The sequence below is a fragment of the Mus musculus genome, chromosome 3, assembly GCF_000001635.26.
Source record: "Mus musculus strain C57BL/6J chromosome 3, GRCm38.p6 C57BL/6J".
NCBI classification, from domain to species: Eukaryota; Metazoa; Chordata; class Mammalia; order Rodentia; family Muridae; genus Mus; species Mus musculus.
The window spans coordinates 135,377,119-135,400,842 of NC_000069.6; the positions used below are offsets into that span (position 1 = coordinate 135,377,119).

Sequence of the window (23,724 nt, forward strand, 5' to 3'; positions counted from 1 at the left end):
AGGAAGCTTTAGTCAAAAAGCATATTAAGGAAATTAGAATATTATTTGAGGAGAAACTACATTTTGATATTTTTCTTCCAGTACATGTCAAATGAAGTAAAGACTGAAAATGTTTTAAGTTAAAAGGTTGAAAGTAGAAAACATCAGATTTCTTTCTTTGTTTTCCATACAGTGTTTCTCTGTGTAGCCTGGCCGTCTTGAAATACAGACCATGCTTAAACTCAGAGATTACACCCTCTGCCTCCCTAGTGTTGGTATCAAAGACATGGTGCCACCACCACCTGGCTCAGATTTCTTTTTTTTTTTAAAAAGTTTACAAGACAAAAACATTTGTTTGTTTTAAATAGGCAGGTAACGTGAGCAGTGGTGATATACAACATGCTACCTAGAAGCACACATGGGTCACGACATGGTTAAATGTGACCTCAGTATGTATGGCCTGACTGTTGTGTGTTGGCGGGGAAAAGATGCAGCGCCCGCTCAGGAGTGCTCAAGAATAGCACGTATCACCTGTCCCTGCGCACCACAGCAAAGCTCATGAGTCCTTGCCTCCCGCTGGCTCTGTCCTGTCTCTGTCGGCATGTGGCTTCCTAATCGCCCCATTAATTTTTAACAGTGTCTCAAAGAGGAAATTTAAAATTTGATTTCAGTTTCCTGTTTCTTTTATGGTTGGTTCTATTTGTAGAATATCACAGGTTTCCTAATACAAGCTTTTAGGCTTAGGCAGGTGCATTGGCCACCGTGAGGCAATTTTCTTTGTGCTCTGTGAGGTAGGAGCCGAGGTGCACCTGCGTTGCTTTTCTGCAAGGATTTATAGTTGTTCCCACACCAGTTACTGCACCGTAACAGCTTTGCCAGAAAATCATTATTTATACTTATATATAATAACTACTTAGTATTTTACGGGATTGGATTATTCTGAGTTCTTTCCATTTTCACACTCATTTTAGATTAGTTTGTCAATTATTATTTAAAAATAGCTTCTTGGACTTTTAATGTGATTGAATTGACTCTATAGATAATTTGAAATTGGTTACCTTACACAGTGTAGAATCTACGATGGTGACCTAACCTATCTATTGAATTGAGTCCTACTTAATTTTTCAATCAATGTTTTATAGTTTGCAGGTGTTTAGTGTAAATTTGATACTGGTTTAAGGTTGATTCCTAAGTATTTTTGTTTTTCCATACTCTTATAAAATTGGGTTATTTATTTATTTATTTATTGTTTTTCTTTTAGTATTTTCAACTCAAGCTCTCTCTGTGTAAGAGCCCTGGCTATCTTGGAATGCTCACTGTAGACCAAGCTGACGTCAAACTCACAGAGATCTTCCTGCCTTTGCCTTCCTACAGCTGGGATTAAAGGTGCGTGCCACCAGGCCCAGCAAAGCTTTTTTTTTTTTTTAACTTTCAATTGTTGTTGTTCCATAGAAAATGTAGTATGCATACACATACATATTTGTGCATTTAATGTGGATTTTTATTTGTTTTAAAGATGTATTTATTTTTATTTTATGAGTGCTTGCCTAATGAATGTCTGTGCACCGTGTGCGTGTCTGGTACCCACAGAGTTTGTTTGCATAGACTTTTATAGAACTGAATGGAAAATTCTGCCTGCTAATTATTCCTGCTTTAAATGACCCTTCAGCTATATCTATTTGGATTTTACATTTTGTAAATGAATTGCTGATATCTGAGAACTGTACTTAGAGTGTTAGTGGCCGAGCCTGTGTATTTTTACTGTTTAGGGGACATCTGTGGCAAAAGTCGGGATCTAGTTGCTCCCTGCACAGTATCTACCTTTCCTCTGATATAGACTTTCATATTTCATGATTTATGCAGGCTATGCTTTATGTCAGCTTGACACAAATAGGGTTATATAGAAGGGAGCATCAGTTGAGAAAATTCCTCCATTATATAGCTTGTAGGCAAGTTTATGGGGTCTTTTCTTGACTAATGGATGCTTGATATGGAAGGGACCAACCCAACTGGGGGCCGTGACCTCCCTGGACAGGTGGTTCTCCGTACCATCAAGAAGCAGATGCATCAAGCCATGAGGAGCAAGCCAGCCAGCAGTGAGCGTTGTCTTTTCATCAGCTCTTGCCTCCAGGTTCCAGCCTTGAGTTCCTGCCCTGACTTCTCTCCATGATGGACTTTGAGTCAAAAGATTAAATAAATCCCTTTCCTCCCCCGAGTCGCTTTTGGTCATGGTCTTTACCAAAACAGTACAAACCAAATTAGCACAGAAATGTGTGCCAGTATCATGGAGTATTACCATGACAAACCTGACTGTAGTGTTTGGGAGAGGGTGTGGATGGATGGGGTTTGGAACATTGGGCTAGAAAAGCCATTGGTGCTCAGAGCTTGATGAACTGTTGAAGGATCTTGGAAGATGGGGATGCTGAAAGGGATACAGATGGTGGAGACCTGGCTTGTAAAGTTTCAAAGGGAAGCAAAGACTCTACCTAGGCCATTCATGTAATATTTTCTATTAAGATGATCAGCTCGAGCTGAAGAATCAATGGCGATGAAAAGAGACCAGAACCACTGAAGTGAAACCATTGCTTTATGCTGATTACTAGGTTAATGGGCACACTCACTGGGGCTGAGAGATCAGTGGTGATTAAGAAGAGATCTGCTTCACTGTGTGAAACCTCAGCATATTTCCCAAGTGTCAGCACACAGAAGCTGTGGTCCAAGAGGGTCAAGGCTGCATCTCATGCAGACAGTTTAACTTGGTAATATGTAAGAGTTCCCCAGGCGACCATGATTTTGCATGAAGGGCCTATGGAGAGCTTGGCACTGAAAGGCCAAGAGAGGCCACTGGTGAAGGTTCAGCTTGCAGTGTAAAACCCAGAATTGGAGGGCTCATGGTGAGAGACTGAAGTCTGGGAACATGCAGTCTGAAAGAGGCCACTGGTAAAGATGCAGCCTGTGAGATAACCACATGTTGGAAATACCAGAACAGTATTGGCTGCCAAGAATTGGGACAGATGTGGGATGGAGCCTATTAGACAAGCTGTGTGTGCTATAGATGGCAAAGCCAGTGATATGGGGTTGCGAGACCTTTTGGAGCCTAGATGATCATGAGTGGATTCCAGATGCCAAGAACTGGACTTTTTTCCACGGTTGGACTTCGCTTCTGCTTTGGTTTGAGTGTGACTGTACCCTAGTTCTTCTCTTCTAGAATAAAGATTATTTAACTTGTTTTTCTTTTTCTTTTTTTTTTAAATTTTATAGGTGATACAAAGAAACTTTGGAGTTTTAGAGAAATTTTGCATATTTTTAAAGGATTGAACTGTTCTTTTGTCTTTTTTAGTTTTTTGAGATAGAGTTTCTTTGTGTAGGCCTGTCTGTCCTGAAATTCATTATGCAGACCAGACTTGCCTTGAACTCAGATCTGCCTACCTCTGCCTCCTGAGTGCTGGGATTAAAGGTGTTCACCACTATGGCCAGCATAAAAGGTTGTATTTAAAGTGTTTCTATTTTAAGATAAGATATTACTATTTAGTCCTGGCCAGTCTAGAACTTACTCTGCAGACCAGGTAGTCCTTGAACTCACAATTTCACCTGCCTCTAAAGTGAGGTTTAAAGATAGTGAGACTTTAAAAGTTGGAATATTATTTATATTATGATATTCATAGTATGAAATCTTGGGGATAAACAAGAAAGGAAAGGTTATAGTTTAATAGTAATGTATTGGCTCATCAAGTTGACAAGGGCTTACTTTTTTGGTAGATTGTTTTTCTCAACCTGACATAAACAGGAGTCATCTAGGAAGAAAATATCTTCAACTGAAAAAAAAAATGCCTCCTTCAAATTGGTCTGTAGGCAAAGTTTGGTCATGGTATTTCTCATCGAAATAGAAACTGAACTAGGAAACTGTTTCTCCAAATCTCATATTATTTAATAGTTACTTATTTACATATTTTAGACTTTGCAATAACTGGAGAATGCTCTCTGTGCTACTGACGTGTTAAAGAGAAAGGGCATTTTTATTACTAAACAAAATAGCCAAAGTTTTCTACAAGTAAAGTCCTAGAATTGGATTCTTATATAAGTTAGGTGTTAAGAAAGCTCTCAGCCAGGCAGTGGTGGCGCACGCCTTTAATCCCAGCACTCAGGAGGCAGAGGCAGGTGGATTTCTGAGTTTGAGGCCAGCCTGGTCTACAAAGTGAGTTTCAGGACAGCCAGGACTACACAGAGAAACCCTGTCTCGAAAAAACTAAAAAAAAAAAACACCTCTCAGTAGAAAATGCTATATAAAGGAAGCCATATAAGATTTGGGAAAATTGGGGCTGGAGAGATGGCTCAGCAGTTAAGAGCACTGACTGCTCTTCCAAAGGTCCTGAGTTTAATTCCCAGCAACCACATGGTGGCTCACAACCATCTGTAATGGGATCTGATGACCTCTTCTGCCGTGTCTGAAGACAGCTACAAAGTACTCATATAAATAAAATAAATCTTTTAAAAAGACATATGTATTTTATAAAAAAGATTTGGGAAAATTCCAAAAAAAAATTTTTTTTTGCAGTTAATTACTCAATGAACCTTCAAATTATCTAGTAGAATAAAAAGGCACAGCCAGTTGTAGTGGTGATGCCTTTAATTTAGCTCTCTGGAGGTAGAGATCAGATGATGAAACAGTATCCAAAATGAGTTGTATATATGTAAAAAGCATATACCTGCTAGGGACTTAGTAGCTTCAATATATAAAGAATCTCTACATCTCAACTTTGTAAAAGTTATTTAGCTAGGCATGGGGCCTTGTGCCTATAATTCCAGTACTTAGAAAACTGGATCAGAAAGGTTGTTTTGAGTTCAAGGCCAGTCTGGGATACAGAGTAAGACACTTTCTCTTAAGAAGTGTGTGTGTGTGTGTGTGTGTGTGTGTGTGTGTGTGTGTGTGTGTGTGTGTGTTGTGTGTGCCAAAGACATTTCTCCACAGAAAAATAAACAAATGGCCAACAAACATCTGAAATGTTTGTCATCTCTCAGTATTAGAAAACAAAATTTAAAAAATGTATCTCTGTGCATACATTAGGCTTACATGTATGTATAATATTGGCAAGGATGTGGAGAAACTATGTGTTTTGCTGGTGGGATTAGGAAATGGTAGAGTCACTATGTAAGTATTTTAGAGCACACACTATGGTGTAGTTACAGTGCCTTTAAATGGGTAACGTATCTTTTGCAGCAATGCTAGACACATTGGGCTTGTGTTTTCCTTCTGAAATCCTCCTGTGTCGATTACACTTGAAATACTGGTTTCTTATCCCTTGAGGAGTGTCCTGTTGTCTACTAGCTGTGTTATGAATTTTCTAATTGTATTGACATCTTCATTTTAAATGATGTAAGGCTAGATAGAGGAGAGGCCTACAATTTGTGCTCAGTCCAATTTCTTAAGACACATCTTTGTGAAGTTTTACCCAGCACTAAATAACATGCACAGTGCCCTATCACCATGAAGTAGCTTCCACTCAAACGCATAATGATGTCCTGTGAAATGAACAACAAAATACCAGTTGCCTAGACAGACAGATGGGTTCTCAAAGTCTGTCTTTCAGTTTTGTCCTAGGCGCTGTCTCTCCTGCTGTTGTCGTCCCCAACATGCTAATGTTGCAGGAGAATGGGTATGGTGTTGAGAAAGGCATCCCGACCTTGCTGGTGGCAGCTAGCAGCATGGACGACATTGTGGCCATCACTGGATTCAACACATTCTTGAGCATAGTCTTTTCCTCGGGTAAATAAGAAAATTACCTTTTTCTGTAGTCCTTATCCTGGGTTTATGCCATTCCCTCTGTGTTTATTAACCAAGACTTTAATATCTCTTCATTCTTCATAGAAAACTCATCTTGACCAGGTAAGATGCTTCAGTAGATCTTTTAAAAATTAAAAAATACAACAAATTCTTCAAAATCCCCCAAATAATATGTAACCAAATGACTTCATTTTTGTGCAGAACTTTTATAATTAGTTTATTTTCATCTTTGACATTGATCTAGTATTGGTGCTTTGGAATCTTGTCAGTTTTCACTATTAAATTATAAGCAGCAGTAGTAATAGTGTTACTAATACATTGACTAAGTGTTTTTCAGATGTCTGTTGTTTAGCATCCTAATAACATGCTCCTTGGTGTTAAGACAATTCAAACCTTCAAAGCTGGGCCAACAGTGTGCCCTTTTGGTAGTGTTAAGGAGAAAATCTTAATGCACCAGTTCAGATTCACAAGCTAGTGTGGTCTTGACCAGCTGGGCAGATCCTGTGAAAGTAGAAACTGGGCTCACAGAGAGCCCAGACTGCAGTGAAGTGTAAGAGCCACCATCATATCACTAGAGGTCACACTGTCATGGGTGCTGTAGTGCCCAGGCTTCACCACTGCTGAGAACCCACTGGGGTGACCTAGACACAATAAGTGTTAGGTCCACAACAGCCAAGGAGAATACACTGGAATTCCAGTTGACCAGAGGCCCTGAAAGACAATATGCTCAAAGCATTCTCAGGGGGGAAACAGATGGAAACCCAACTGGCACCTAGAATTCAGCTTGGTCCAGTACAGGGAACTGAAGTGATATACAAAGGAAGTTTCGTCTCCTCCTCGGACTCTGCGTGGATGAAATTGCAGATGCCTTTCGTGTAAACTGAATGCTCTGTTTTTCAGAGTTGGAGTGGCAGACATGATTTTCTTTTTTGGAAAGATGTTTATCATGAAGTCAGTCTGTCACAGCCAGAAGTCCCTCAGCCCCGGCCTCTACTCCCAACAGCACCACTGCTTGAGGCCACCGCCTGCTGCTCATTTGGGAATCTCGGAAGCTCCTTTCTGACATTCCCAGCAGGTCTAAGACTTGAAAAAGCATAGCAGTACCTGTGCCCATGGTGCCTCTGGCAGTCGTGGTGTTGGAACATAATTCTAGACAAGACTGGAGGAGGAGTGACCCCTTGGCCCTCCTGGAGCTTGCGGAATTGGCAACACTCATGGCATCAAGTGCAGAAAGCACCAGGCTCTCCAGCCAAATGGCTGCTGAGCTGTCCGTGAGGTGACCGGCAGTGAGAAGCTGACAAAGTCCAGAAGATGCCATTCTAACACAGGACATGCTCATTAGGAAGATAGGTAGGCACAGAGGCTGCCCTCCTGAAGACATATTTATGAAGTTTTAAAAATCTGTTGACGGAGATGACAACCATGGAATTGGGTGGAAAACACATAGCAAGAAAATCATGTCTCAAAAGTGCTATTTGGAATTCTTAGGTTTAAAAATATTTTCAAAAGTAAGCGTGTCCACAGGCATTAATGCTCGGATTATCTACAGTATTTAAAATTCAGTTGTCTGTGTGGTAGAAGCATTAAGATGGTTTTAGTCTGAAAAGTGCTGTGGAAAGAGCTGGATGTGATAGTATGCCTGCATCCTCAGCATTTTAGGAGAAGGGGAGGGGATCACACAATCCAGGGGTTCAAGGCCAGCTAGACTCTGTCTCCTTTTTAAATCAGAAAATTAAGATAAGAATAACATCTGTAATTGCCATCCCCATTAGGTAAGAATATCCTTCTCAGCCTTATTATATAAACCTTCTCTCTCTCACCTCTCTTCTCTTTCTCTCTGTTTCCCACTCTTCTGTGTGTCTCCGTGTCTAAGTGTGTACTTGTGTGCATGTGTAGCCTTGTGGAGGCCAGAGGCTGGCATTAGGTGTTTTCTTCAGTCATTCTCCCTTTTATTTGTTGAGACAGGATCCTTCCCTGTGCCTGCTGCTCAACAGTTTGGCTAGGCTGACTGGCCAGTGAGATCTAGAGATCCTCCTGTGTCCACCTTCTCAGGCCTGGGACTAGAGATGCCCGGCTTTTTACACGCAGAGGATCCACATCAGTTTCTCAGGCCTGCCATCTAGTATTTTACTAGTAGGGCCATCTCCCTAGCCCTCTGCCATTGTTCTTATAAAAAAAATCTCTAAACATTGACCATACTATTGGCAGGAAAACCTTGAGGCATATAGATAAAAGTATTTTCTAGAAAGCACAGCAAGATAATTCTCAAAAAAAAAAAAGTGTTGTGCTCTTGAGAGTGTGTCCTTTTATGTAAGAGTTATGGGCCATATGTGTGCAATTGTATTTTAATAGAGTTCAGGAGGGCAACTCACTATCTTGAAGTCATAAATTGAAAAAGGCCACTTGTCCTTAAAACTGACCATTAGGAACGAGGGGCCAGTAACAGGCTCTAATTGTTTATGGTATTACAATTCACTGGTACAGCAGTTAGAGTCCCACCATTAGGAAGTGGGGAGTTGTGCTTTTTATTTTTGGCCCCTTTATTTTTGACTTTATTACTTCTTTTATTGTTACTGTGGCGGATGGGGTAGGGGTAGGGGATATGGGAGCATGCACAGGCCATGTGTAGAGGTCAGAGGACAACTTTCAGGACTTGGGTCTCTCCTTTTTTATTTTAGGTTTTTTTTTTAATGTATATGTTTGCTGCCTGTATGTGGGTATCCACAGAGCTCAAAGACAACTGTTAGGTGTGGCACTGCAGTCACAGGCAGCTGTGTGCTGCCCACTGTGAATGCTAAGAACAGCTTTCAGCCTCTGAACAGGCAGTCCGTCCTAGCTCTGGAGTCATCCCTCCATCTCCTGTCCTCTCCTTTCACCCCTGAGTCCTGGGAATTGGATCAGATGCCAGGCTTTCGTGGCAAGTGCTTCTATACCTGCTGAGCAAGCCCATCAGTCCTAATTTTTTAAAGTTTATTTTTATTGATTTTTTTTGTTTTTATGTTTATGTGCGTTTTGCCTAAATGTGTGCTTGTGCACCTGATGTGTTCAGTGCCCACAGAAGCCAGAAGAGGGTGTTGGGTCATTTGAACTGGAGTTACAGGTGGTTATTAGCCACCATGGGGGGCCTTGAACTGAACCCAGATCCTCTGCAAAAGAGGCCAGTGCTCTTAACTGCTGAGCCATCTTTCCAGCCCTGTTAACAGCTCCAGTTTTTGCCTTTCATTGCTACACATAATCTAAATGACTTTGCTGCTAACTTTATTATCACAAACATACTTTTCATATAAAAAATAGTTTGTCTTGAGACAGGATAGCTGTTGTTAAAGTGGCTGGCATGGAATGCGTTGCCTTACTTGTCAAAGCTATCAAACAACCAGGACTAGTTACACATAAAAATCTGGGGAATATTTTTTGTCATTTTGAACGATTGTATAGTGTTCGTGGACTGCTTCAGAATTACTAATCTGTACAAAATTGTAATTGACTATAATATTTACTATTAAAATAATAATAGGTTGACTATCTTATGTAGAAATATCTGTACCTGGACTAAGTGTTTTCTTTCCTTTCTGCTTTAATTTTGTTTGTTTTGAGACAGCCTCACTCCCTAGCCCAGGCTGCCCTGGAACTCACTCTGTAGCCCAGGCTAGCCTTCCACTTGCTGCAATTCTCCTGTCTCAGGCTCCCCAGTACTAGATTAAAAGTGTGAGCCACCACTCTTGCTTTAATGAAGAAAGGAAAGTGTCCTCTGCACATTGTGCTGGGGAGACTTCGTGTCCTTCCACGAAAGAGTAAAATGAAGGAGAGGCTTTATGACATTGAACTTGGCAATAGTTTCTTGGATGTAACACTAACAGTCACCAGCTACAAAAGCAAATATTGGTATAATATGGATATTAAACTTAAAAACATACACACCACACCTACCAGAGTGCAAGTATGGCCCTTGGAATGAGGGGTTCATAGTGTGAAGATTATGTGGACAAACTAACTCAAGAACAAGAAAATGCCTCCAACTAAAATGAAAGAGGAAGCCCTTGCTGTCGTCTGAAAGTTTACATGTCTCCAGGATTCACAGTGTGACGTCTGAGCTTTGGCCTATAGGGAACGATGAGAGTGAGCAGTCCTCACGGATGCTGTTATGGCACTTTCCAAAGGTATGACTGGAGTTCTTCCTCCACAGGAGACTGCAGAGAAGAGGACCCGGGAGGAAAAGACTTAGACCAGATTCCAAAGCTGGTGATGTTTGCCTTCTTGAATTGAGAAAAGTAAATCTAGATTGTTTGCAGATGACTACTGCTTAAAGGCTGGAATTGGACGTGAAAGAAGAGACACAGATCACTAAGAGGCATCTGAAAACTGTTGAGCATATGTAATAGTGAGAGCAGTACAAATCAAGAGCAGGGTAGGCAGCTCTCCTCTGAGCAGTCCCTACCCACCCGCACTCGGGTTTCACTTTCTGCAAGTCTTCTTCAAGAAGACTACACCCAAGCTCTTGGGTGTCACTTACCCCTCTCTGCCTTCACCCTTGTGCTTAAAAGTCTGTATTAGAATACCTTTTCTTAAACTCCAGCTGTGCTTCACAAAAAGAACAAAGTGTCAGACGGCACATGCATTAAAAGCACTAGAATGTTGTTCTTCGCCATTCTTCAACATTCAGTGTAAATTTTAGGATTTTCTTTTCCATCTCTAATAAAGTATCCTTGAATTTTTTTTAATAGGAATCACATAGCCCCAAGAGGTTTCTTCAGCTAGTATGGGCTTATCATAACTATATTCAATCTTTTAATCATGCAAGAATGTATTTTCCACTTATGTGTATCCATAACTTCCATCAGCCATGTTTGTAAATACTAGTACAACCTTTCACCTCCTTAATTACATTTATTCTTTATTCTTTTTTATATTATTCAAAGTAAGTCCTTTCCTTTTCTTTTCACTATATGAAACTGGTATGGCACCGTTGACTTCGGAGCACACGGCTTTCCAGGTTTCGTTTCTTAGTTCTGATAAGTTAGTGTTTGGAGGATGAATATTAGAGTTCTCTTTGTGTCACATTGTGTACAAGTGTGTGCACAGACGCGGGTGAAAGATATGCCATGGTACGCATGTGGAGTCAGAGAACTACTTCAGGTGTCAGTCCTGGCCTTGGACTTTGTGTTGAGACTGAGTCTCATTGTTCACTGCTCTGTACACTAAGCTATGAGCCTGGAGCTTTCAAAAATGCCACCTCCACCTTCCATCTCTCTTTAATGGTTACAAGGGTTACAACCGTCTGTATTAATACTTCATCTGGCTTTCTAATGTCGGTTCTGGGATCCCAATTCATTTTCTTCCTTTCTTTTATTTATTTATTTATTTATTTATTTATTTATTATATGTAAGTACACTGTAGCTGACTTCAGACACTCCAGCAAAGGGCATCAGATCTCATTACAGATGGTTGTGAGCCACCATGTGGTTGCTGGGACTTGAACTCATGACCTTTGGAAGAGCAGTCAGTGCTCTTACCTGCTGAGCCATCTCACCTGCCCTGGGATCCCAATTCAGATCATCTGTCTTGCAAGGCAACACTTTACCCACTGAGCCATCTCTTTAGCTCCAGATTTTAAGGTTTTCTGTATATAAGGTCAGTCCACTTAAGAGAGATTTTTTTTTTTCTTTCCAATTTGGATGCCTTTTATTTCTCTTCTTGCCTATTTTCTCTGGCTAGAACTCCCAGGACCTTGAGAATAGAGTTGGGGAAAATGATATGATCATCCTATTTCTGATCTTTAAAAGAAAAGTAACTCATTTCATTGGTCCATATGAAGTTAGCTGTGGGCTTTTCTTCTAGGGCTTTATCAGGAGATAAATTGCTTCCATCCTGAATTAGTAACTTGATCATGAAAGATTGTTGGATTTGTCAAATGCTGCATCAAACAAGGTGGTCTTATAATTTCTGTCCCTTCTTCTTTTAACGTACTGTATCACAGGAAAGAGTTTTGTATCTTGACCCCAGATAAGAAACATTTGGGGGTGGCGCTAAAGAGATGGCTCGGTCGCTAACAGCACTTGCTGCTTTCCAGAGCACCTGGTATGGTTTCCAGCATCTACATAGTGGCTTAAAACCATCTCTGTTTTGGGTGTAGCCAATCCCATGCCTTCTCCTGGCATCTCTAAGCATCAGGCACACACACATGGTACATATACTCAAATGTAGATGAGGTACAAATAAAATAAATGAAGTCTTTTAAAAATGCATTTGCATCCCGTTGCATTCCAAGATTAAATTCAACTTGATCATGTTGTATCATCCAATTAATGTGCTGTTGAACTTAGCTCGTATTGAAGATTCTTGCATATTTATTAGGAATATTTGCTTGTAGTTTTCATTTGGTTTTGGCATCAAGATAGTGCTGGCTTTGTAAAATGGGCTTGGAGGCTCTTCCTCCTCTTCACCTTATATTTTCTAAGAATTTGCAAACTTTTGATGCTTTTCCTTTGTATGCTTGGCACAATTTCAAGCGCTCTCCAGTTCAGGAGCATAGCTCCGACCTCTCCTTTGTTCTTGAGTATCCAGAGTATGCAGGAACAGAGGAGACAAAGGCCACCTCTAAAACTCTCCCTTTCTTGTCTTTTCCTTTCAGTGGAGAAATAGCAGCTGGGATACCTACCCCATCTGTGGCAGCCTGGCAGTAGGGGATGGGGGTAGGTCTGCCAGGGCACAACACACTAGCTGTTCCTATTTGTTTCCACGTGTTCTTGACTTTCCACCTGTCTGGATTGTCACGTCTTCTTAGTTGGCTTATGGAGTTCCATGTAGGCTTTTAGGCTGTTCATTATTGTTCAGTTGGCATGTCTGTCAGGCTCTAGGCTCAGTATTCGCAGGCCAGTCTCTCACCAATATCAGTCTGTCCTTCTGAGTGGAAAGGATTACTAACACATGCATGTGTTTAGCCAATTCAATGCTCCGAGTAAAGCCAAACCATTCTTTAAATTGAGAATCAAGGGGTTTTGTTTGTTTGTTTGTTTTTAATTAGTTTAGTTTTTTAATTCACAGTGACTCTGGGTATACATTATTTATTCATATGAAAACATACTGAAAACCTAATTGGCTTGTCTATGTCTAGGATTAACTGTGGGATACAGTTGTTTTATGTGGTTTTGCTGCTAAGTTGTCCCATCTACATGTACATGGTTGGTTTATTTTGCATAGAGCATATCAAAACTGTCAGCATGACCAACCCCGGGCCAGAGTCCCTGTCACTGGTTCCATACTTGTCTCCTTTACATGGCCTGATAGGTCCATGATTTCTTTGTTTTCTGACCCATTTATACAATGGACATTTCTAGTTGTGTGTTTATATTAAACTATTAAGAGTACACATTTAACTTCATATAGGCTCTGAGTATATTTTCACACATGCCACAACCAGTTTTGTACTTTGTTCTATGAAATGTTATTCTTCCTCATGAACCACATGGGTCTTATTCTGTAATGTATAGTGTACATGAAAATATTTCTCAGTAAAAAGTTTCTCTTGTTTTGTGCCTTTACAGGTAGTGTGATTAGCAACATCCTATCGTCCTTGCGGGACGTTCTTATTGGGGTGCTGGTAGGAATTGTTATGGGAGTTTTTGTTCAGTATTTTCCAAGTGGAGATCAGGTAAATAATAATAACTTATATGGTTTGTAGAATGTTAGTGCATTAGTCAGCCTCCCGTTACTATAATGAACTCCCCAGGTGCTTAATCTGTAACATGCAAGGTTCGGGCAGTTGCAGTCTGCTATGGACCTGCCCCATCACCCTGGCAAGTGTACCTTTGCAACACACTGGAGCACAACCAGAGAAGGGAGGGACTAGAACCCAACAACTTGCTTTAGGCGATTGCTTCCCTGGCTTCCAGAGCTCCCACCATGCCCTGTGCCACCACCCCAATCAAACGTGTAACACGAGGGCTTTGGGGGGCACAGACCACATCCGAGCTCCAGCATGGGTGTAGTACAGAGCTTCCTGAGACGACTTTAGAAAGGCCTGTAAAACGTGAGAGTCCATACTTCAGACTCCTCCAGAGCTGCCCTGGTGTCTTCTGTCTGCCTAAAACAGAGCCTAAAAGTGGTTGATTCCAAGCATTCTCAGTTAATGTCACTGTCTCCTCATCTGGCAAATTAAACTACTGAGAACAGTGAAAAATGATTGCCGTTTCCCTTCCACCGACCCTCATTTCCCTTCCACCGACTCTCATTTCCCTTCCACCGACCCACATTTCCCTTCCAGCCATCCACATTTCCCTTCCACCCATCCACATTTCCCTTCCACCCATCCACATTTCCCTTCCACCCATCCACATTTCCCTTCCACCGACCCTCATTTCCCTTCCACCCATCCTCATTTCCCTTCCACCCATCCTCATTTCCCTTCCACCCATCCTCATTTCCCTTCCACCCATCCTCATTTCCCTTCCACCCATCCACATTTCCCTTCCACCCATCCACATTTCCCTTCCACCCATCCACATTTCCCTTCCACCCATCTACATTTCCCTTCCACCCATCCTCATTTCCCTTCCACCCATCCACATTTCCCTTCCACCCATCCACATTTCCCTTCCACCCATCTACATTTCCCTTCCACCGACCCTCATTTCCCTTCCACCCATCTACATTTCCCTTCCACCCATCCACATTTCCACTAAGACAGCCATTGATGCTTGACAGTTTTCTGAGTCTTTTTTCCCAATTTTTTTCTCAAACATCTTTGAAATAGAGATAAGTTCCCATTTATCCTTCCATGTTTTCTGATTTAAATTTGCCTCCATTCCCTTGACAGGGGTTTTAGGCCACTGTACAGCTGAGGCTGGTTTTGAACTCAACAGTTGTCATTTTCCTGCCTCAGCTTGTAATTTGATAATTTGCATCAAAGTTGCCAAATCTTTTGTACTACTCATTTTTAACAAGGCATTGTTGGAGGAACCCTTTCCTCACTTTGCAGGTAGAGTCTGGCAAGTCTTTTGCTGTTGGTGTCAGAGCTGTGTAAAGGGTAAAAGGCTCACACATCATGAATTATTATGTGGTTCTGTGTCTGCCAGAAGTTTTGATGGAAAATCAATTCAACAATTTGATTATTTGATATAACCTTTACAAATATTGTAGCAAAAGGTAAAAAAAAAAAAAAAAGAAAGATATGCCACATCTTATATGTTTGATGTAAAACAACTTCTAAATGTGTATTTCTAGGAGAGACTTACGCAGAGGCGAGCCTTCCTAGTTCTGAGTATGTGTATTTCTGCTGTCTTAGGCTGCCAGCACATTGGCTTACATGGATCTGGAGGACTGGTCACACTAGTATTGTCGTTCATGGCAGCAAAAAGATGGGCTGAAGAGAAGGTGAGGGTTTTTTGTTTTTTAAGACAAAATAGCTGAAATTTGAAATATATAATGGGTATTCAGGAAGTCACCTCCATCTGGTTGGAGGGTGTTCCAATTCCTCCAGGAAGTAAAGTGCAGGGATGGAGGAGTTAGGATTGCAGACAGCCACTCTGAGCTACAGTTAAATGCAGTCGGAAGCTGTGTTCCCACGCCAAGGTTTTCCCCAAGTGTTTTGTGATTTGATCATGTGGCTCTTATGAATTATCTTAGTCTTTGAATTTTTAGTTCTACAATTCATCCATGAAAACATGTTTCTAAATTTTACCATATCTCTACCTCAAACTACCTTGGCTTGTTTTGGTTTTGTTTTCTTATTCTATTCTATTAGTTAGTATTTGAGTTACGTCAGCTAACGGGGGAATCTTCACTCTGCTCACTATTTATGTTTGGCTTTCCTTTCATTAGATGAACTTGTTTAATTTATGCTTCATTATTATTATGACCTCCACCACCATCATCACATTCATTTATGGGAAGGGGCATGGAAGTCAGAGGACAACCTACAGAAGTCACTTGTTTCTTTCCTGGGACTCAAAGCCAAGTTGCCAAGCTTTGTGGCAGGAGCTATACCCACTGCGACAGTTTACCCACCCAACTGATGGCATAAAAACCATGGTACAAAGAGGGAACATATGTATAAAGATCAAAGCATAGATGAATGCAAAAGTCCCTACCCCCTAAATATTCAGCTTATTCCCATAAATAGATCATTTTAAGCAATACTGTGTGTGTGTATATATACACACATATATATACATATATTTCATTTTAAAAATAAAAATATTACAGCCATGAACAGATTTCTTCATGTATCTTTTTTATATATACAAGTATTGTGTAGGAATGGACTCCTAGAAATGGAATTTCTGGGTTAAAAATCGATACTGCAAATTATCACTTGGGAAGATTTTCAGTATTTATACTCCAGTCAACAGAATGGGAGAGTTATTAAAATCAACTTTGAAATGGTCAACATGAGTCTTGGGAAGCAGGCCTATGAAAGTGCCAGAGTATTTTCTTCCTGCCTGCTCACGACCTATCTAACTTCAGTGTCATGGGCTGGGCTCCAGAACTGTCATTGGGACGGTTTCCTGCCCTTGAAAGCCCAGGCGGTTGCCTGAGCTGTGCCTGTTCTCATCCTACATGCCGTGTCTCCACCCATAGGACTCGCTCTGAGTATTACCAGGTCTCCAAAGACTTTCTTTTTCTGGAACACAGTGATGAGATGAGACTGCATAGTGTATAGCTATGTGCGCATCCTTAACCAAACACATGATTCCATTTTCAAAAGTTAAGTTTTAACCTTTTCCTAAAAAATGAAGTATCATCAGTTTATTATTTTTTAAAAAGATTTATTTATTTTATATATGTGAGTAGTACACTGTCACTGTTTTCAGACACACCGGAAGAGGGCATTAGATCTCATTTCAGATGGTTGTGAGCCACCATGTGGTTGCTGGGAATTAAATTCAAGACCTCTGGCGCAGTCAGTGCCCTTAACCACTGCACCACCTCACCTGACCCAGTTTACTAAGTTTTAAAAATGGCTTTAAGTTTCTGAAATGCAGCTAAATTTATACCCACAAAAAAAAAAAAAAACTTAAAAACCCTGAAGTGCAGTAATCTTTACATGCTATAATAACTAAAGCATACTTCTCTTTCCCCTAGGTTGGAATCCAAAAAATTGTTGCAAACACATGGAATGTTTTTCAGCCGCTTCTTTTTGGCTTAGTTGGAACAGAAGTATCTGTTGAATCTCTTGAATCAAAAACCATTGGTAAGACTGCATAGAGCACAGAGGTTGAAAATACAAGATCTTTACAATGATGACTGCTTTATTTTTGTTTATACCGTGTATTTGAGGAGCTTTAAAGACCCTCAGAGATGACAGTGAGCACATTTCCTCTTTCTTTCCCCCACCTTGTACATTTCTTTGTTTCAGTCAAAGGCAACCCTGTCTCCCACATGATCCCTAGGAAGAGTCTACAGGAAACACTAGACACTGTCAGGTGCTCCTGGTTGCATTCCTGTAAACACATTCCATCGAGTGAACAGAATGGCGTGTCTCAGTCCTTCTTCTCATGGTTCCCCTACCACGACCTCATCTAAGACTTTAGACAGAGCCTCCACAGAGGCTAGGGAGATGGCATGCTCGGTAAATTACTAGTCATGCCGTCCTTACGACTCTGCTTGATCCATCCCCAGCACCCACATCAGAAGCAGTCTCAGCCACCCTGGGAGGAGAGACAGGATCCCTGAGGCTTGCCAGTATAGTAAAGTAGTAAGTCTCACAGAGAAGCCATCCAGGGAGACAGGACAAACCTCAGGCTGAGCAAGTGCACACGCACACCCCGGCACACCCCTGCACCTCTACACACACACCCTACACCCCTCATCTTTGTTTTATACTCGTTATAATTACTATTTTAATTAAAAATAGATATAATGAAGCAACAGCCTCAAAATATTTTCAGAAATTTTAGAATTCAGAGAAATTCCTCTCTCATTGCAAAAATAGCTTTGTTTTTTACATTTGTTTATATGTGTTATAGGCATGTGCCTTGCTACCTTGGGTTTGGCACTATCTGTTCGAATTTTATCCACTTTTGTACTGATGTCTTTTGCTAACTTCCGTTTTAAGGAGAAAGTATTTATTGCTTTATCATGGATCCCTAAAGCTACAGTCCAGGTAGGAACATAAAAGTCATTATAATAATTTTAGTTTTGACAAGTTTTTAAAGTTCTAAATGAAAAATATTTCTCAAATCACAAATTATCCTCTAATTTACCTAACTTTTGTCATGTTTGGTTCCTTACATTTTCAAGCCCCGAGCTGGAGAGAATGTTCAAGGGGAAAGAGTGTTGCTACGCAAGTCTAGAAGCTGAATGTGGGTCCCCAGCACCTACATGAAAAAAGGCTTGGCTTCAGAGCCTGTGATCTCAGCACTGGGTGTGGAGAAGGAAGGGCAGGGGCAGAGGTGATACGAGGACTAATGTGGCTTGGCAGCCTCCAGCACATCGGTAAAACTTGTTTCCCAGGAATAAGGCAGAGAGTGACAGAAGAGAATGGCTGATGTCATCTGGCCTCCCCATGTGCGCAAACATTTATACACATGTTCACACACACTCATGCACACATACATGTATACACATGCACACACATACACACATGTAACACATGTACATATACTTACACACATGCACATGTTTATACACGCACATGTGTACACACATGTAACACATGTACACACATGCACACTTAATACAAAATTTTAAAAGGTTTATTTTAAAGCAATTACTCTGAAATTGAGAAGAAAATAACAATCTCTAAATTTTATGAAAATGCTTTCTTTTTCTACTTCCCTAAAGTATAAAATAAATCAAGGGTGTCGGGGCATATACTTTTATTCCACCCCTGGAAGGCAGAGGCAGGCAGATCACTGTAAGCTCCAGGACAGCCTGGTCTATGTGGCGAGTTCTAGGACTGCCAGGGCTGCATATATAGACCCTATCTTAAAACAAACAAAAAGTTTAAAATAAAATAAGTATATATCATAATATATGATTTTTTATTTTACTGGCTGCTACAGAGGTAAGTGTTATGACTCTGGAGACACACTGGTTTTCGTAAGTACATCTTTGCACATCCTGACACTCCCTCCAGCACACAAGCACATGCAGATATTTGTTTTTATGTTACATAACTGTCACTGCCAGGAAGGACAGAGAGTGTTTTTGGGGGTCATTTTACTTGTTTCCTTTTTCATTTCCCCTACTGCTTGTCATCATACCTGATAAAAAGTTGTCTTAGTTAAGGTTTCTGTCTATGACCAAAAGCAGCTCGAGGAGGAAAGGGTTATTTCATCTTGGACTTCGATGTCACAGACCTCATCATGGGAAGTCAGCACAGGAACTTGGGGCAGGGCCCAAAGCAAAGGTCATGGAGAATCAATGTTGCTTACTGGCTTGCTTTCCATAAATCATTCAAGACCACGGATGGATCCAAGGGTAGCAGCTCCCACAATGGGCTGGGCCCTCCCACATCAATCATTAATCAAGAAAATGCTGTGCAGACTTGCCCACAGGCGATCTGATAGCGACATTTTCTCAATTGAGGTTCTTCTTCCCAAACACTCTAACTTGTGTCAAGTTGAGAAACAAACCCCCTTGCCAGGACAGAGGTTACCGTGGTCTGCATGCCTACACAAACAAATGACTGAATTAATGAAGACTGTAGTTTTGTCATCCAATTCTGCAATAATTTCCTAATATAAAGCGGTATTGTTACTTATTGTTCAACTGTTAACATAGCAGCTTAAGACCTTGCTTTCCTGGGATTTTTTTTTCTTCTCCATTTTGCTGTTACAAAATTGAAGCTTGTACATTTCTGTGAAACCCAAAATGATTAGGATTAGAACTGAAGGCATTAAGGCCAGACTTGGTGTTGAATGCTCTGTTGCGTGCTCGGTCATTAGCTGGTTACTCCTTCATCTCTCAGCTCATTGATTTGCTCATTTTATATAAGGGCCTAGGACCATATTTACTAAAAGGTGGTGTGGTGGGAGTGGGTGAAAGAATTCCTGTAAAACTCTCAGCATAATTTCTGTCATATAGTGCTGATCCACGAGCAATATTATAGTTACTTTATCTTACCTTTAAGTCATAAACAGTAATAACCTGCTTTATTCTAGGAAACACTAGGTCTATAAAGAGAATGCCTCTCTGTCTGTCTGTTACACCCACTTCCAGTGATACATGGTGGGTTTGCACATTATTCGTCATTTCCTAAAGCAGGCAGAGTGAGAAGCAAGCAGTTGTGCAGAAGAGCCTCTCCCTACCCCACCCCCACCCCCAGTTTGCAGCTTGTTTACTCTGCTTCTCCTTGTCCCCTCTTCCTGGCATCTGGCCTACATTGTACTCTGTGCAAATTTTAAGAACTGGAAAAACCAATGTATCAATTTTTTTTCAAACTCAAGATCTTGCACATGGTAGGCAAGTGCTCTGCCACTAACTATCCCACCAGCCAACATTTTTACACAAGTAGAGGCATGTGTCCCACATATGAGTTAGAACAAATGTTTTCAATTTAACACTTCTGCCTGCTTCTCCCCTATTCTGATTTCTTCCAGATAGATTTGCTAGGAAGAATACACAATTAATGACTAAATGATACAAATTACCCTGGTTTTTTTCCTTCCAGTACTTTATCACTCAGTTTCATTGTGTGCATCTATAACAGCCATCTACTTTTATCAAGTGTTGACTCTGAGCAACATTTTTCCCCTGTATCATCCCCAACTGCAGGCTGTCTTAGGACCTCTGGCTCTAGAAACAGCAAGGGTCATGGCACCCCACTTGGAAGGATACGCGAAGGCTGTGATGACAGTGGCCTTCCTAGCCATCCTGATTACAGCTCCAAATGGAGCCCTCCTCATCGGCATACTGGGACCCAAAATCCTTGAACAGAGTGAGGTGACATTCCCTTTGAAAGTTGAGCTCTCGAACTTCCATCATTAAAAAGCTTGCCATCATCACCTGCTATGTCTCATGATTTATCTCACCTGACCAAAAAAAAAAAAGTTACAGTACAGAAGTTTAAAGATTGTTTGTAAAAACCAGGATTCGCTAAACACAATTTCTCTACTGGGCTTTCCTCTGGTTCTTGGTTCAGAGTAAATTTTAATAAAAACTGCAGTCAACTGCAGTGGTCCTTCAGTCTAATACCTGCATAGTTCAAGAATCAAGTCAGTCAGTAAATACCCTAGAAAAATGCAAGGTGGTCTTTGTGACGATTGTGAATTCTATATTGTAATACAAAGTAAGCATAGTAAAACTACATGAACCTAAAGAGAAAGAAAAAATTCCCTTGAATTCCCATCACTTTAGTTAAAAAATTAGTCAGAGGCTGGGCATGGTGGCACATGCCTTTATTCCCAGCACCATAGAGACAGAGGCAAGCTCTGTTTGTCGAGTTCAAGACCAACTTGGTCTACACAAGCCAGTCAGGGCTGCATAGAAAGATCTACAAACAAATAAATTAGGGGAAAAAAAGAAAACTTGCTCTCTTTCTTCTCTTGTCCACCTTAGCTCCATGGATGGAAAACACTAGGCAGTTTTATATTTTAAAACTTGCCAGATAACACAATTGCTGGGTGTAGAACCTATTGCCCTAAACTTATCTGCTATCCTATATCAGCAATCTGCCAGTGTCGGAGGCCACCACCTGCTCTGGTTGCCCTAAGGCCTTATGTGGTTGTTGTGTCCCTTCTCCTCCTCTAGCGACTTGGAAATCCCACCTTTTTCCTTTTGCCCAGCAATCTGCTTCTGCCTCCTTTATTGACACAATCAATAACCAATTAGGGAATCAACACCTCCCTCTACATCATACACATAAAAATAAATAAAATGTTCAAAAAATTTTGTGAAGCCAGGATGATGATAGATTTCTATCCCAGCAGTCAGGAGGCTAAGGCAGGATCACACATAAAGAAAGGGCCAGCCTGGGCTACACAGTTCAAGGACAGATTGGGCTACATAGTACATCTCTGCCTTAAAATAACATCAACAATAGGAGATCCCTTTTTTAAAATGTCGGCAGCCAGGACTTTAAGCTTGCCTTTTAGAAGTGCTTTTGGGAGGTGGGAGAAAAAGGTCAGTTGGTAAGATGCTTGACTAGTGGAGTGCAGTGTTCAACCCCAGTGGGAAATCGTCAAACATGCTTCTAGCCCCAACACTCAGGAAGTAGAGGCAGGAGGATTCACAGTTCAGGCTCTGCTATGTCAGGAATTCAAGACCAGCCAGAGCTAGGATTCTACCACAAACTAGAATTTACTTTTAAAAGTGCTTCTACTGGGGCTAGAGAGATGTCTCAGCAATTAAGCGCACTTGTTGCTCCTGCAGATTGACCCACCAGGTCCAGTTTCCACCATCCATACCATGGTTCACACCTATATGTAATTCCAGCTCCAGTGGGTCCAGTGCCCTCTGGCCATACATACTGAATACTTATGATGCACATACAGGCACATACACATGCAGGCATACACACACCTATATATTTTAAAAGAGCTTCTATGAGCACTAGGGTTATGACTGGTGGTAGAGCGCACCTCTAGCATGCATGAATACATAAATTTGATTCCTGGCACTTCATAAAACCTGTCATGGTGGCCCATGCCTATAATTCCCAACACTTAGGAAATGGAGCCAGAAGAGTCCAAAGTTCTAGGTCTCTCTTGGATGCATAATGAGTGTGAGGCAGTCCCAGGCTAGATGAGACTCTGTTTCCAAAAAACAGTAGGGGGAACTTGCAGTGCAAGTGTGAAGACCTCAGTTAAAAAGCCAGATGATGGGCTCTTTGTAAACCCAGTGCTGAGGAGACACAGGCGGATCCCTGAGGCTCAGGCCAGCTAGGCTTGCTTATTTTATGACCTACAGGCTAGTCAGAGAGACTATAAAAACAAAAACAACAAAAAAACAAGGTTGACAGCTCTGGCCTGCACAAAGACAAAAGTATAGATGTGTTCTCTTGTTCTCTCTCAATCATGTATGATCACGAGCTGTTCCTTTGGCATCTTGTTCTACACACACACACACACACACACACACACTCGTGTGCATGTATGAACATGTTCTCTCATATACTCTAACCATTAAACAAAACTTGCATGTGATCTAGCATTTCTACTTCTGGTTCTATACCCAGAATATATGCAAATAAGGTTCTTGAGACAGTTGTGTGAACTGAATTCATAATGGTGTTATCACAATAGCACAAAGGCCAGTGCCAACCAACAGGCATACCGGTAAATAAAGTGGGCTCTGCAGAGACTTGGGAACACTTACCATTAATTAATAAAGCTTGACATGTTGACACATGCTATGATGTTCATGGCCCTTGAGGGCATTATGCTCTGTGAGCTCAGGGACAACAGAATGATGTTTGCCAGGTTGGGGGTGGGGAGGAGTGGGCGTTGCTCTTTAGAGGGTATGGGGGCTTCTGGGAGAGCTTCTGGTATCTGCTTCAAACTGGTATCTGCCTATAAGTAATATCTCTTGAAACACAGAGGTGGAGCGGGGTTGGTGGAGGGCTCAGTGGTTAAGAGGACTGGCTGCTCTTCAAGAGCATCAGAACAGGATTCCAGGGGCCTCTGTGGACCCGAGGCAGGGACATGGTGCACAGACTACATGTAGAAAAAACACAAGTACATCTAAACTATGTTAAAATAGCCTAGGGCTGGCCAGATTTCCCACAAGCTAAAGGAGCTTACCACTAAGGCATAGCAAGTTCAATCTTTAGATTCCACACAGTGGCTGGAGAAAGCTGACTCCAGCAAGGTTTTCCATAATTCCCATGATGCTCTATGATACACATGCCTTCCCACACCCCAGATACACACACATAAAATAAACAATTAAACTATAATAACACTAGCCTTAACATTCCTTAAGGGCTTACTTCTGCCTTCTTACTGAATGCTTTTACCAACCAGGTTCCTTGGCACAATGCGGGATTTCAGTTACAACATCCTTGTCATGTGTAGCTCAGGCT

At 41.2% G+C, this 23,724-nt stretch overlaps 1 protein-coding gene across 9 annotated transcripts in view; it reads left to right on the top strand.

The window, feature by feature from the left end:
* Positions 1–20,709, top strand: part of Slc9b1 (solute carrier family 9, subfamily B (NHA1, cation proton antiporter 1), member 1) — a 49,835-nt gene extending 29,126 nt beyond the window's left edge. For 5 of the 9 annotated variants that reach the window (XM_017319776.1, XM_017319775.1, XM_011240251.2 and 2 more), the window contains exons 8-13: positions 5,568–5,743; positions 13,304–13,410; positions 14,982–15,131; positions 16,842–16,950; positions 17,726–17,862; positions 20,478–20,709. In XM_017319776.1, the coding sequence (XP_017175265.1) occupies positions 5,568–5,743; positions 13,304–13,410; positions 14,982–15,131; positions 16,842–16,950; positions 17,726–17,862; positions 20,478–20,690 (892 nt within the window). In that variant the 3' untranslated portion in view covers positions 20,691–20,709. Of the gene's footprint in view, positions 1–1,240; positions 1,333–5,567; positions 5,744–13,303; positions 13,411–14,981; positions 15,132–15,578; positions 16,416–16,841; positions 16,951–17,725; positions 17,863–20,477 lie in introns of those variants that run through there. The other 4 variants (XR_867240.1, XM_011240252.2, NM_001358057.1 and 1 more) reach the window with 4 other exon arrangements.
* Positions 20,710–23,724: the final 3,015 nt, after the last annotated feature.